Source organism: Zeugodacus cucurbitae, chromosome 4, assembly GCF_028554725.1.
Source record: "Zeugodacus cucurbitae isolate PBARC_wt_2022May chromosome 4, idZeuCucr1.2, whole genome shotgun sequence".
Taxonomy (NCBI): domain Eukaryota; kingdom Metazoa; phylum Arthropoda; class Insecta; order Diptera; family Tephritidae; genus Zeugodacus; species Zeugodacus cucurbitae.
In genome coordinates this window covers 10,027,812-10,043,229 of record NC_071669.1, presented here as the reverse complement: position 1 = coordinate 10,043,229, position 15,418 = coordinate 10,027,812, and the positions used below count along the sequence as shown (strand labels likewise).

The 15,418-nt window shown below is 39.1% G+C and overlaps 1 protein-coding gene across 1 annotated transcript; it reads right to left on the bottom strand.

The window, feature by feature from the left end:
• Positions 1-7,343: 7,343 nt before the first annotated feature.
• Positions 7,344-15,269, bottom strand: LOC105209293 (uncharacterized). The gene is made up of 10 exons (XM_029038758.2): positions 14,904-15,269; positions 14,510-14,850; positions 14,249-14,450; positions 13,853-14,186; positions 12,712-13,785; positions 11,909-12,641; positions 11,319-11,387; positions 8,533-11,258; positions 8,139-8,303; positions 7,344-8,056 (listed from the first exon to the last, which is right to left on the bottom strand). Exons 1-10 carry the CDS (start codon positions 15,140-15,142, stop codon positions 8,000-8,002), a joined length of 5,940 nt encoding a protein of 1,979 aa, XP_028894591.2. The 5' UTR covers positions 15,143-15,269; the 3' UTR covers positions 7,344-7,999.
• Between the last annotated feature and the right edge of the window lie 149 nt (positions 15,270-15,418).

The window sequence follows — 15,418 nt, the reverse complement described above, 5'->3', positions numbered from 1 at the left end:
GGCAGCCCCATTCTAAAAATCGCCGAAATCGGACCACAGGTTTTTAAGGCCTCATATATCGAACACGAGGACCTCGGTGCTTCTAACCTAATATTAGGGTTTCCAACTTTCAATGGACTTTATACAATATATATGATGAATATGTGGGTCAAATTGTGTATTATAAAATATAAATAAAGTTAAATAAATAAATTGCGAGAGTATAAATTGTTCGGTTACACCCGAACTTAACCCTTCCTTACTTGTTCTAATTTTTTTTTAGGTTAAGTACTAATCAAATCGATTTATTTTTGATAATTAAATTTTATAAATTTTAAATATATTATAAATGTTTTTTTTTTAATTCGACGAAATCAAAGCGCTAAAGTGCTATTCGCCGATTGGACGTATGCACATTAGGGTGGCCCTTATTTTCCAAAGTATTCCGATTCTCGATCGCACCCCCTAGAAATATGCGAATAGCCCAAAAACTAGTATATTCAAAATTTTGGGTCAATCAAAAAAGGTTTAGAGGTTGCGCAAGGAGCTTGAAATCTTGAAAAATTAAGAATTTTTGCCATTTTTATGTCTCCATATTTCAAAGCCACACTATCTGGTTTCCATACCGTAATAAGATCTGCATTTTATTACCTTTCCAAAATTACCACAATCTTAAAAATCGGTCGATTGATGATAGAGTTACAGAAATACAAATATGAAAGTAAACTTAATGTGGTTCATTCTCAAGCGTCGCATGCTCGTGATATACCGTTATAACGGTTCTAATGTTATTCTTATTATCTTACTACGGTGTGGAAAACCAGTAAGGGATAGTGTGACTTTGAAATATGGTAGTCTGAGACATAAAAATGGCAAAAATTCTTATTTTTTTCAGGATTTCAAGCTCCTTGCGCAACCTCTAAACCTTTTTTGATTGACCCAAAACTTTGTATGGACTAGTTTTTGGGCTATTCGTATATTTCTAGGGGGTTGCGATCGAGAATCCAGAAACTTTTTTATCCTCCATACAACTAAGGGCCACCCTAATGTACATATATATATATATTTGGCGTAGGAACCGCTTTAAGCGATTATAGCCGAATCCACCAGAGCGCGCCACTCATTCCTCCTTTTTGCTTTTTGGCGCCAACTGGAAACACCAAGTGAAGCCAGGTCACTTTGCACTTGGTCTTTCCACCGGAGTGGAGGTCGTCCTCTTCCGCGGCTTCCTCCAGCGGGTACTGCATCGAATACTTTCAGAGCTGGAGTGTTTTCTTCCATCCGTACAACATGACCTAGCCAGCGTAGCCGCTGTCTTTTTATTCGCTGAACTATGTCAATGTCGTCGTATAAATCGTACAGCTCATCGTTCCATCGTCTGCGGTATTCGCCGTTGCCAATGTTTAGAGGACCATAAATCTTGCGCAAAACCTTTCTCTCGAAAACCCCAAGAGTCGTCTCATCGGATGTTGTCATCGTCCACGCTTCAGCGCCATACATCAGGACGGGAATAATGAGCGACTTATAGAGTTTGATTTTGGTTCGTCGAGAGAGGACTTTACTTTTCAATTGCCTACTCAGTCCAAAGTAGCACCTGTTGGCAAGAGTGATTCTGCGTTGGATTTCAAGGCTGACATTGTTGGTGTTGTTAATGCTGGTTCCCAGATAAACGAAATTATCTACAACTTCAAAGTTATGACTGTCAACAGTGACGTGGGAGCCAAGACGCGAGTGCGCTGACTGTTTGTTTGATGACAGGAGATATTTCGTCTTGTCCTCATTCACCACCAGACCCATACGCTTCGCTTCTTTATCTAGTCTGGAAAACGCAGAACAAACGGCGCGGTTGTTGCTTCCGATGATATCAATATCATCGGCATACGCCAGGAGCTGTACACTCTTGTAGAAGATTGTACCCTCTCTATTTAGTTCTGCAGCTCGTATTATTTTTTCCAGCAATAGATTGAAGAAGTCGCACGATAGTGAGTCACCCTGTCTGAAGCCTCGTTTGGTATCGAACGGCTCGGAGAGGTCCTTCCCGATCCTGACGGAGCTTTTGGTGTTGCTCAACGTCAGCTTACATAGCCGTATTAGTTTTGCAGGGATACCAAATTCAGACATCGCGGCATAAAGGCAGCTCCTTTTCGTGCTATCGAAGGCAGCTTTAAAATCGATAAAAAGATGGTGGGTATCGATTCTTCTCTCTCGGGTCTTTTCCAAGATTTGGCGCATGGTGAATATCTGGTCCATTGTAGATTTTCCAGGTCTAAAGCCACACTGATAAGGTCCAATCAGTTCGTTGACGGTGGGCTTTAGTCTTTCACACAATACGCTCGACAAAACCTTATATGCGATATTGAGGAGACTTATACCACGGTAGTTGGCGCAGATTGTGGGGTCTCCCTTCTTATGGATTGGGCAGAGCACACTAAGATTCCAATCGTCAGGCATGCTTTCTTCCGACCATATTCTACAAAGAAGCTGATGCATGCACCTTATCAGTTCTTCGCCGCCGTATTTGAATAGCTCGGCCGGTAATCCATCGGCCCCCGCCGCTTTGTTGTTCTTCAAGCGGGTAATTGCTATTCGAATTTCTTCATGGTCGGGTAATGGAACATCTATTCCATCGTCATCGATTGGGGAATCGGGTTCGCCATCTCCTGGTGTTGTACTTTCACTGCCATTGAGCAGGTCGGAGAAGTGTTCCCTCCATAATCCCAGTGTGCTCTGGACATCCGTTACCAGATTACCTTCTCGGTCCCTACATGATAATGCTCCGGTCTTGAAACCTTCTGTTAATCGCCTCATCTTTTCATAAAATTTTCGAGCATTACCCATGTCGGCCAGCTTTTCAAGCTTTTCATACTCACGCATTTCGGCCTCTTTCTTTTTACGTCTGCAAATGCGTCTCGCTTCCCTCTTCAGTTCTCGATATCTATCCCACCCCGAACGTGTTGTGGTCGATCGCAACGTTGCGAGGTAGGCAGTCTGTTTTCTCTCCACTGCGGAACGACAATTCTCATCGTACCAACTGGTTTTTTGGCGTTGCCGGAGACCAATTGTTTCGGCTGCAGCGGTATGCAATGAGTTTGAGATGCCGTTCCACAGCTCCCTTATATCAAGATGCTGATGAGTGCTCTCAGAGAGTAGGAGTGCAAGTCGAGTAGAAAATCGTTCGGCTGTAGGTTGTGATTGCAGCTTTTCGACGTCGAACCTTCCTTGTGTTTGTTGACGGGCGTTCTTTGCTGCACAGAGGCGAGTGCGTATCTTTGCTGCTACTAGATAATGGTCCGAGTCAATGTTTGGTCCTCGGAGCGTACGCACGTCTAAAACACTGGAGACATGTCTTCCGTCTATCACAACGTGATCGATTTGATTGCGCGTGTTTCGATCAGGGGACAGCCACGTTGCTTGATGAATTTTTTTATGCTGGAATCTGGTACTACAGACAACCATATTTCGGGCCCCAGCGAAGTCGATCAGCCTCAGGCCGTTTGGCGATGTTTCGTCATGGAGGCTGAATTTTCCGACTGTTGTGCCAAAGACACCTTCTTTACCCACCCTGGCGTTAAAATCGCCAAGCACGATTTTGACATCGTGGCGGGGGCAGCGCTCATAGGTGCGTTCTAGGCGCTCATAGAAAGCGTCTTTGGTCACATCGTCCTTCTCTTCCGTTGGGGCGTGGGCGCAAATCAGCGATATGTTGAAGAACCTCGCTTTTATGCGGATTGTGGCTAGACGTTCATCCACCGGGGTGAATGCCAGGACTCGGCGACGTAGTCTCTCTCCCACCACAAATCCAACACCGAATTTGCGCTCCTTTATATGGCCGCTGTAGTAGATGTCACAAGGACCCACCTTCTTCCGTCCTTGTCCCGTCCATCGCACTTCTTGGACGGCGTGATGTCAGCCTTTAGTTGTATGAGGACATCAACCAGCTGGGCAGAGGCACCTTCCCAATTAAGAGTCCGGACATTCCAGGTGCATGCCCTCAAATCATAGTCCTTTATACGTTTGCCGTGGTCGTCATCAAAAGGGGGGTTTCTCATCCGAGGCCTGTGTTTCTTATTCACTGGTTATTCGTTTTTATGTGGTGGGTCCCAAGCCCTACGCACAACCGCACAAGCGGGCTTCGCCTTCTCACTTTAGCTCGCCTCCAAACGGATGTCTGTTAACTACCCAGGGGATACTTGGTCTAAAACAACGTGATCGATTTGATTGCGCGTGTTTCGATCAGGGGACAGCCACGTTGCTTGATGAATTTTTTTATGCTAGAATCTGGTACTACAGACAACCATATTTCGGGCCCCAGCGAAGTCGATCAGCCTCAGGCCGTTTGGCGATGTTTCGTCATGGAGGCTGAATTTTCCGACTGTTGTGCCAAAGACACCTTCTTTACCCACCCTGGCGTTAAAATCGCCAAGCACGATTTTGACATCGTGGCGGGGGCAGCGCTCATAGGTGCGTTCTAGGCGCTCATAGAAAGCGTCTTTGGTCACATCGTCCTTCTCTTCCGTTGGGGCGTGGGCGCAAATCAGCGATATGTTGAAGAACCTCGCTTTTATGCGGATTGTGGCTAGACGTTCATCCACCGGGGTGAATGCCAGGACTCGGCGACGTAGTCTCTCTCCCACCACAAATCCAACACCGAATTTGCGCTCCTTTATATGGCCGCTGTAGTAGATGTCACAAGGACCCACCTTCTTCCGTCCTTGTCCCGTCCATCGCACTTCTTGGACGGCGGTGATGTCAGCCTTTAGTTGTATGAGGACATCAACCAGCTGGGCAGAGGCACCTTCCCAATTAAGAGTCCGGACATTCCAGGTGCATGCCCTCAAATCATAGTCCTTTATACGTTTGCCGTGGTCGTCATCAAAAGGGGGGTTTCTCATCCGAGGCCTGTGTTTCTTATTCACTGGTTATTCGTTTTTATGTGGTGGGTCCCAAGCCCTACGCACAACCGCACAAGCGGGCTTCGCCTTCTCACTTTAGCTCGCCTCCAAACGGATGTCTGTTAGCTACCCAGGGGATACTTGGTCTAAAACCGGAAGTCGTGAGCTGCTTGAGTCATATGCAAAAGAATCGTTCCTGGCCACTCCCAAGTGAATGGCAATCAGAAACTTTCCTCACTTGCGTGAACTTCTACATATGACCCCATCCCCCCTCACTTGCGTGAACTTCTACATATGACCCCATCCCCCACTTGCGTGAACTTCTACATATGACCCCATCCCCCTGCGTGAACTTCTACATATGACCCCATCCCCCAAATCTGGTTTCCATACCGTAATAAGATCTGCATTTTATTACCTTTCCAAAATTACCACAATCTTAAAAATCGGTCGATTGATGATAGAGTTACAGAAATACAAATATGAAAGTAAACTTAATGTGGTTCATTCTCAAGCGTCGCATGCTCGTGATATACCGTTATAACGGTTCTAATGTTATTCTTATTATCTTACTACGGTGTGGAAAACCAGTAAGGGATAGTGTGACTTTGAAATATGGTAGTCTGAGACATAAAAATGGCAAAAATTCTTATTTTTTTCAGGATTTCAAGCTCCTTGCGCAACCTCTAAACCTTTTTTGATTGACCCAAAACTTTGTATGGACTAGTTTTTGGGCTATTCGTATATTTCTAGGGGGTTGCGATCGAGAATCCAGAAACTTTTTTATCCTCCATACAACTAAGGGCCACCCTAATGTACATACATATTTATAAATATAAAAATTTATCTTTTTTCGCCTGTACTTCGTATAGTAAGTGCACAGCCATGCAATTTCCTATTTTATCGAATCATCTGGACACCCCCACATCAAGTCTTTAGAAAATGAAAAATATGGCGCAGATTGTGTATTAAACTGTAAGAGAATGAAAATGAAAGTGGAACATACATAATTTGTTTAAAAATGAGTGAGTTTAGTGCAGTGCAATTGTGTGTTTGGCCGATTACAGAGTGGATTACAAACGAAATACAAACTCATAATAAATAATATATTGCTCAAAAATAAAATAAACGTCCATTTACCAACAAATAGTTAAACACAATTTATTCAAACCAAAAAATAAGCGTAAATGAAATATAATCTATATAATTACAACTAATTTAATCTCGTAATATTTAAAAAATTTTATACAAATATTTATGTGTATTTGATAAGGAATTATAAAACTTATACTTTTCTTTATGAATTCATAATTTTTTTTTAACAATTTATTGGCACAGAAGACTTGAATATATATTTTTTTAAATACTCAAATATTGTGGTATAAATGTGGTATTAAATGCCGCTCGAAGCTGGCGTGTTTTTATTACTTCGATTTTATTTTATGAGCTTATATGCTCAGTAAGCTTAACCATCGGTTAAAATACTGGTTAAATTAAAGTGAATTTAAAATACCGTTTTTTACAATTTTCTTAGTCTTACTTAATATAGCGTTACTTAAAGTGCCATATTCTACAACTTAACCCTCGGTTAAAGTTCTGGTTAAATTAAAATCGATTTAAAATACCGCTTTTTAACAACTTTCTTATTGTTATACAATGAACCGTTAGTTAAAATGTCATATTCTACAACCTAACACCTGGTTAAGTGCTGGTTAAATTAAAATCGATTTAAAATACCGCTATTTAACAACTTTCTTAGCCTTACTTAATATACCGTTACTTAAAGTGCCATATTCTACAACTTAACCCTCGGTTAAAGTTCTGGTTAAATTTAATCGATTTAAAATACCGCTTTTTAACAACTTTCTTATTGTTATACAATGAACCGTTAGTTAAAATGTCATATTCTACAACCTAACCCCTGGTTAAAGTGCTAGTTAAATTAAAGTGAATTTAAAATACCGGTTTTTTTACCGGTTTACGGTACACCGTTACTTAAAGAGCCATATTCTACAACCTAACACCTGGTTAAACTGCTGGTTAAATTAACTTGTATTTTGTATATTGGGTTGGTAACTTCGAAAAAGCATAACTATTTTTGTTTCTCAAAAAGGTGTAGAAAAAAACTGTTTTTTTAGAAAACTTTCTTTCAATTTTATTACAATCATTCCTCTAAAGCTACAATTAAACCAATGATATAACAAATTGTTGCTTTTGTAATTTTCAGTAGTAATTTTTAGTAAAAAATCGAGGCGAGGAAACCATGGAAAATATGTTTTAATGGAACAGAGTTTAATATTATTTGAAAAACCATCTTTAAAACTCTTTTGAGAATATAACAACAACATATTCATTATACAATCATAGATTATATATAATATATATATATATATATATATATATATACTTTATTTTTAAATATATATAGTAAATAACTGAACAAAAACAACAACTTACATACTTATCCAACAAAACATATTAAACATGTTAACCATATATCAAAATCTTTAACCAATAATGTGTTGCAAGTTATTACTTTTTTTCATGTTTACTTAACACAGAACAATAGAACAGTCTTATTAAAAAGTACACATACACTAATATGCCCCAAAACCGTCATAAATTGCGCTTAAGCGCAGCCATCTCCGTCAATATACTAGGATCGATAGCCAAACTCAGATCATCAAACATATCGACTGTCTTTACACGCGAGACACTTGCTGTGGCAACACTCAAATTGTTGCGCTGCTCGAAATCTCGCTTCTCTTCACCCAAATCCATGCATTTAACTTGGAATGGCGTTGAGTATTCGAAAAACAATAACAAAATATGCGCGCACAGAGTGTGCAGCGTGCGATGTGCGCATTTCGAAACCAATTTGCGTTGCTGACGTTGTTCCCAGGTATTAAAATGAAATTCACCGAGATATTGCAGCAGTAAATGCAAATGTTTCACTAAATCCGGCGCATAGCGTGGCAACAACGCCGCCAATATATCGCCACTCAACACAGTGCGCAGGCGTGTGGTGCGTATCTTCGCTTGCAAGTAGGGTTTGCCCAAACTCGTGCACTGCAGCTGATAATCGGCAATGTTCTGCGCTGTCAATTCGCCAAAGTAGTCAAGTTTCTCTAATCTTTGGTAGAAGAACGGTTTGAGCGGTGGCCGTGTACGCATGCGACAGACACCTTTTGGTGAAGGCAATGGTGTTAGTGTGCGCGGTGTTAGGGTGCATGGCATGGCATAATTGTGTTCTAACCAAATATTTACCTGCAACATTTCGTTGGTGTTCGTTTGCTGTGCGAACTCTTTAGCAATGAGTGTGGTTTGTTGTTGCATTCGGTTTGTAGATGCCTCATGTACATTTGGTGTTTGTGTTTGTGGTTGCTCTTCGCACAACAACTGCATATACTGCTCACCGACCGCGTGTGGCGCCTACGTAAGAAGAAGAGCAGTGTAAGCAACAACAACAACACAGTGTGATTTGTTTTTGTAGTACATATAGAATATTTCATTTGTAATATACTTAAGTATGCTTTTATTCATTATACGTATATTTAAGTAGTGCCGAGTGGTTCTATATGCTCTACATGTTACTAGTGTCTGTTTGATTGTTTGATGCAGCAGCATCATCAGTATCCTGGATTTGTGCAACATTGTTTACCTGATTAAAATCGACTAACTGAAATACAATTGGTTGTTGTTGTTGTTGTAATAATAATTGATATGCTTGTAGTTGTTGTAGCTGTTGCTGTGCCCCGCTCTCCATCAATGCTAAAGGTTGTGGCACTTCTATGGCTGCTTGATAATGTTGTTGTTGTTGTTGTTTTTGTTGTACAACTTGCAACTGGTTGTAGAGCTCAAATTGTTGCTCGTGCTGCATTTGTTCGCATTGTTGTTGGTGCAACTGTGCCATTTGCATGTAAACTAATTCCGCTGATTGTTGTTGGGACACTGGCTCTGACTGCGTTAGTGTTTGTTGTTGTTGACTGCGTTGAAGTTGATAACCTTCAAGCGCCGATGTTTGTGGTTGTTGTGACAATTGCTCTGACTGCGTCAGTTGTTGTTGTTGTTGACTTTGTTGTAGTTGATAATTTTCAAGCACCTTCAGCAATTCCGAACTATTGAAGAACGTGCTATCGCCACTCAGCGAATACACATATGAGGAATTGGATGCACTGGTACTGGCCGCATTCAGGCTAACTGGAAGCGTTATAACCATAGTATTTGCATTGGAAGGTGATACCGTTACATTGCTAGTGGCATGAACTGCTTCTTCAGCGGCTGGTGTTGCTGATTGCAGCGCTTGTAAGCTGCTTGTTGCAGTGGACTGCAGCAATTCATTGTCGGTGGATGATGGTGGTGTAGCTGCTTTCTTGGTATTCAAAGCAACAGCGAGCGGCTGAAACACATGCGTGAGTTGTGGCACATAATCGCTGCTCTTTGCGGTTTTGCGTGTTGTTGCCTTGGCAGTCTTTACAGTTTTCGTTTTTGTTGTTGTTGTAGTTGTTGTTTGTTTATTGGCGACTTTCATCAGCGACGGTGGCAAATTGATTGGTGTGTCTTGTGTGTGTGCGTCGCCGGCTGGCCTAATCACTAACTGCTCTTGTATCTGTGTGCTTGTGCGTTGTAGTATGAATTGCGGTTGATTGAATTGCTGCTGCTGCTGTGCGGTTGATTGTGTTGGCAACGGTTGTGATATGAACTGGATGCCTGTTTGTTTACTTGCATTGCTGCTTTCTAATGTTGTTTGTTGTTGCACTTCCCGATTTTGTTGGATTGACTCAATACACTTTTCTGCTGCTTCATCAAGTTTATTTTCGTTTTTAATATTTGTCGATAGTTGTTGTTGTTGTACTAAATGTGTAAGTTGTTGTGCCAATTTTGGTTGAGTTTGCGTATCTGCGGCCTTTGCAACAATCTGTGGCACCAGTTGCTGAGCTTGTTGCAACTCTTTTTCTGGACCAAAGCCAGCTTTCATTTTATTCTCAATTTGCGGTACGACTTGTGGCTGCTGCTGATCTTGCAACTGTTGTTGTACATAAGTTTGTGTAGACTGTGATTGACCCGTCTGACTTGACCTTTGCTGCGCGGCAGCTAATTGCTGTGGCTCTAACTGTTCTTTCGTGGTTTTTGGTTTTTCGTTAATTTGAGATTTTCGTCGTGTTTTCTGCGATTTTGCTACTTGTTGTTGTTGTATTTGGTTTGTCGGTTGATCTACGGAGAGTCGCTGCTTTCGTGCTGTCTGCTTTTCAACTGCAATTTCTTTTTGTTGTTGCAGCTTTGGCAGTGTTGTAACCACTGTTGGTGTCGGTTGATGTTGTGTGTCAGAGCGCTGTTCATCTGAAGTTTGTTTTTTTGGTTGCGCTATTAACAATTGTTGTTTCTTTGTTGTTGACTGTAGTTCAATTGTTTTTGTTGTTGTTGGATTTTCTTGTTGTTGTTGTTGTGTTGGCTGCTGCTCCGTTGGCGCTCGCTGCTTTTGAGTTGCCTGCTTTTCAAACACAATTTTCTGTTGTTGTTGTTGTTTGCGCTGCTTTTCTTGTTGTTGTTTTGCCACAGCTGAGCATTTTTCATGTGCTAGTTGTTGTTGGTGTTTTGTTTGCGTTGGAGCTGTTGCATGCGCGCTATTTGTTGCATTTAGTTGTTGCTTTTGTTGTTTTGCCAACTTGTGAGCTTCAATTATTCTTGTTAATGCCGTTGCAACTTCTATATGCGAAGTTTTTGATGGTTGTGCTGCTGGCTGTGTTTGTTTTTGTAGTTCAGCACCATCAACTACAGATTGTTGTACTTGTTGCAGCAGCTCTTGCTTTACTTCACGTGAAATATGAGGCGATAAAGGTGCTTCCACGCTACTTAATACTTGTTGTACACCAATATTCACTTGTTTTTGTATTGAGCATGGCTCATCTTGACCTGCTGCAGACGATTCTGTTTGTATTTCAACTTGTTGAACCAACTGTTGTTGTTGTGTTATATTCTGTTGCTCCTCCTTTGAATTTGTTTCAATTTCCACTTCCATAATACATTCTGGTAGTAATTGCGTTGGTTCATCTTTCACAATAAGACTTTGTTGTTGTTCCGCTATGCGCTCACTTTCCATATTTTCCGTTAATTCTGTAGAATGCTGTGCAACTTCATCATTTGGTGACTCAAATGACAATAACAAATTAGTGCCGTGTTCCGCCAGGTTTTCCGAATTCGAAAGTGGTAGCATTAATTCTTCGTGTGATTCATCTGCTGATATAGAACCCTCCACATCAACGATATCATCCGGTACTGGCACACATTCGTAATTCTCCTCATCATTAACGAGATTGAATTGCAATTTATCGAGTGGTGAGAGTTTTTCTTGTTTAATCGCTTTGCAGGGTAGTGTGATTGGATTGGCTAAAATGATAAGGATGCTGAAATACTTACGGTTCGAAATTTGTGGATTTTTGAACTTACGATTTTCTGCTGTTACTGCTGGCGTGCGCAAAATGTTGGAAGAGTTACTATATGCGGCGAGTAGATGTTCTGTTGGTGAAAAATATTGATATTAAACAAAAAAAAGTTTATAAAAACTGGTATAAACATTTGGTATAAAAACTAATATAAAAATATTAACACAAAATCTGGTATAAAACTGGTACACATTTTTATAAAAACTGGTATAAAAATCTTATATAAAATCTGGTATAAAAAACTTATATAAAACTGGTATAAAAATATGGTAAAAATGGATATAAAACTGTTATAAAAATCTTATATAAAATCTGGTATAAAAGTCTTATATAAAACTGGTATAAAAATATGGTAAAAAATTTGGTAGAAAACTGGTAGAAAAACTAAACCTTATATTTTTATAAAAACTGGTATAAAAATCTTATATAAAAACTGGCATAAAAATATGGTATAAATTGGTATAAAACTGGTATAAAAACTTTACATTTTTATAAAAACTGGTTTAAAAATATGGTATAAAAACTAGTAAAATATATGGTATAAAAACTGGTAAAAAAATTTTATATAAAAACTGGTATAAAAACTAAACTCACGTGATGTTTGTATTTCCGCATCAACGGTACTAACTGTACTCCTTGCATTATTAGTTGGCTGCACTAAATTTTCCACTACATTTTGCTCCACAATCTGTAATTCAGCACGTGTACCACTTTCCTCTTCCATAGTAACTACTTCCTCAATGGTTTCACTTTCTTCCGTCCACTCTGCGAGTGCATGTGTCACAACTGCTCTTTCAAAAATTGCATTTTCCTTATCTTCTTCCGCTCCGGCAACATCGTCACTGAGTACATTGCCACTAATTCTTGGTGTATGCCATATCCAATTGTCATAATACCAACATTTTTCATAAAAACTTTGACGATATGAATTTGGTAGATTTTTATCATTATACATTTTCTTGCCACTACACCTGTAGTAGTCCCAATACACAATGTAATCGAAATTAGTTGTCGCACTGAGATCCTGCCAATGTAAAATTTTCGGTGACACATGCGTCAAGTCAGTGGCCGTAAGTGTGATGTCTTTCGTTTTAAGGAATTCATAAAGATCCACCAAACGCATATAGAGATTAACGGGCCATACTTGCGGCCTCTTAACCACAAAATCATAGCAATGCTGCAAAAGCTCATTGTTTTTGTAAATCTCTGCTGCATCGTGTATATGTGTATATTGTTTGAATTCTGTGTATGTCATATGCAATATAGCGTTTAGTATACGCCGCTTTAAACCGGTATGTAGGCGTAACAGGTACGGTAGAGTGCATGACTGAAAAAAGAGCGTAATTTTTTTTTTTGTATAAAAATAATAATTTTTTTTATTTTCACAAATTCCCTACTTTTTCAACTTCATAAAAGTACAATTGTTTGGCTGTCTGTATGCGTTGCTGTGCTTCGATTTCTTGATTGCTTGACAGTGTAGTTTCATTTGAAGCTGTGATTTCTCGATTGCTTGACGGCATAGTTTCATTTGAGTTTGTAGTTGCATCCAACACTGCTGTTGTTGTTGTTTCTAAATTTGCAGTTGCTGCAGTTAAAGTATTTTGTTCTGCATTTAGAGTTGTTGTTTGTGCAATTGTAGTTGTTTCAGCAATATTTTGTGTTAACAATGTTTCATTAGATGCCGCTAAGTGACCAGCACTTGTATCCTGCGAGTGCTCAGCAATTGGTGCATTAAAAGGTACACTTAAAGAGTTCACTTCTGGCTCAACACATTCTGCATCCATTAAATTGGTAGGTTCAACAATTGTGGCATCTCTTTGTTCAGTTGTAGCCACATTCAAATCATTAGTAGCCACCTCATGAACAGTTTCCGCTTCTACTGCACTTTGCGCAACGCTTTCCGCAGCAGTTTCATTACTTTTACTATTTTTGTCGACTTTTTCATTTATGATATCACACTCAACCACTTCCATAACGGTTGTTAACTGTTTTTGCACTTCAACATTTAGCTTCGGCACTTCGTGCAACCAAGTGTTATGCAACCAACATTTCTCATAAAATATTTCACGATAAGCCTCCAATTCCGCGAATTTACCGAATTTTTCACCTTTACAGCGATAATAATCCCATTTCATTATTTCATCGAAATTCGTTAACACAGCTAGTTCAGTCCAATGCAGCAGCATGGGTGAAATATCTTCTAAATTATCAACACTGATTGCAACACTTTTTGATTTGAGATATGCAAATAAATCACACAACTGCATATACAGATTAACAGGCCAAATTTTAGTTGTCTTGATCGCATAGTTGTAACAATCGCGCAGTAATTTTGGATCATCGTAAATTTCCGGCGCATTATGTATTTTTGTATATTTTTTGAACTCATCGATTGACATTTCGAGTATTGCTGAGATTATATGCCGCTTTAAACCGTTATGAAAACGTAAAGCATATGCAAGCGTATTGGACTGTAGAAATTGAAAAAAAATTAATTTAAAATTTTTAAAATCCAAAATAAAACTCAAAACCACATACCTTTGCGTATTCTTTAATAAATAAGTTTTTAGCTTGCGCTATACGCTGCTCCTTAGTTATTACAGCTGCAGGCACTTCAGTACTTTCGCTAATATCTATTAACACTTCAGCTGATAAGTCGAGCACTTGTGTATCTTTTGGTTTCTCTGCATTAGTTTGCACAGCATTTTTGCGTTGCAACAACTCCGCATTTATGCGTGCTAAAATAATTTCTTGTTTTTCCACATCATGTATCTTTCGACTTATATGACGGCGTAAAAAATCCTCATGCATAAATGCTATATTTTTTGATATATATAATGTATTAGCATTATCTCGAGATTTTGCAGCAACTCTAAAGAATTGGAATAATACTGCTAAGTAACAAAAATTATAAATTTAAGGAATATGACTTACGGCTGTGGCGCCATTTCGTTTGCTTGTGCCTTGCTTGATTGCGCTTCAACTCGTTCCAGTTCTACTGGTTTGCTCGCTGTTTCTACATTATCAACAGTTTTAGGAGTTGGTGCTGCAGTTACGCACAATTCTTTTGGTTTGCTGACGGCCTCTACAGGCGCAGTATACGCACTTGCTACTTCTGGTGCGTTAGAATTGATATCTGTAAACAAATAAAAACCACTTTTAGTATCTCAAGCAAGTATCTTCATTTCCAATTACCTTTAACTACATTATTGTCTAATGTTGGTATATGCATTATTTTCTTTTTTACAAATGTTGGACATGCTTTTGTCTCCAGCTTATATATATTGCGAATTTGCGGATTTTCATAGAATTGTATATAGTAGTTTTTCAAAACTCGCTCTTTCATCAACTCATCGTTTATGAAATCGAGACTGGTTGCAGTTTTTATATCCTCGAGTATGCAATTTACTATACTGGAACAATGTGTCATAGTTTTGAAAGTGTTGAGCGTTACTGGATATCGGATTTCTTGCATTTCACCAGGATCTCGCACAAAGCTGTTCCAATCAAATTTATGCGGTGTATTATCCTTAGCACTAAAAATATAGTTTGTTTAGCATTTTAAACTCTATTCTAGCATAATACCTACCTAGAATTCTGTTGTACACCGGCCGTAACTTGCAGATTGTGTTTCGTCTTTTCTATTTCATGAAATTTTTTATTGGTGTTGGATGAAAATTGGCAGCTGTCCTTGCTTTTTCGTGTAGTGCACTCGGCAGCTAAATCTATTTGCTTACATTGCTTTTTACATGGTATGTTTGACGGCTGTGGCGACAAAAATCGTTTTATACCTTGATTGTTACAACTCGTTTTCTTAATTTTTTTCATAATTTCGATATAAAATTAATTTAAATGGGATAAGAATGGCGGCACAAAATAAAAATTAATACAAATTCAATATTGACGAGCTGCAGGAATGTCAAAGCGCAAGCGTTGCCAACTATTATAATGTGTAATAAAAAGTTGATTGAAGGAGGAGTTATGAAGTTACGGATTCATTGTTGTTTGTTTGAATTACTATTTATTTATTTATTTTACCTTTTTGAGATTAATATGAAAAAATTAACTAAATATATACCTCTATATGTACATAATTTACATTAA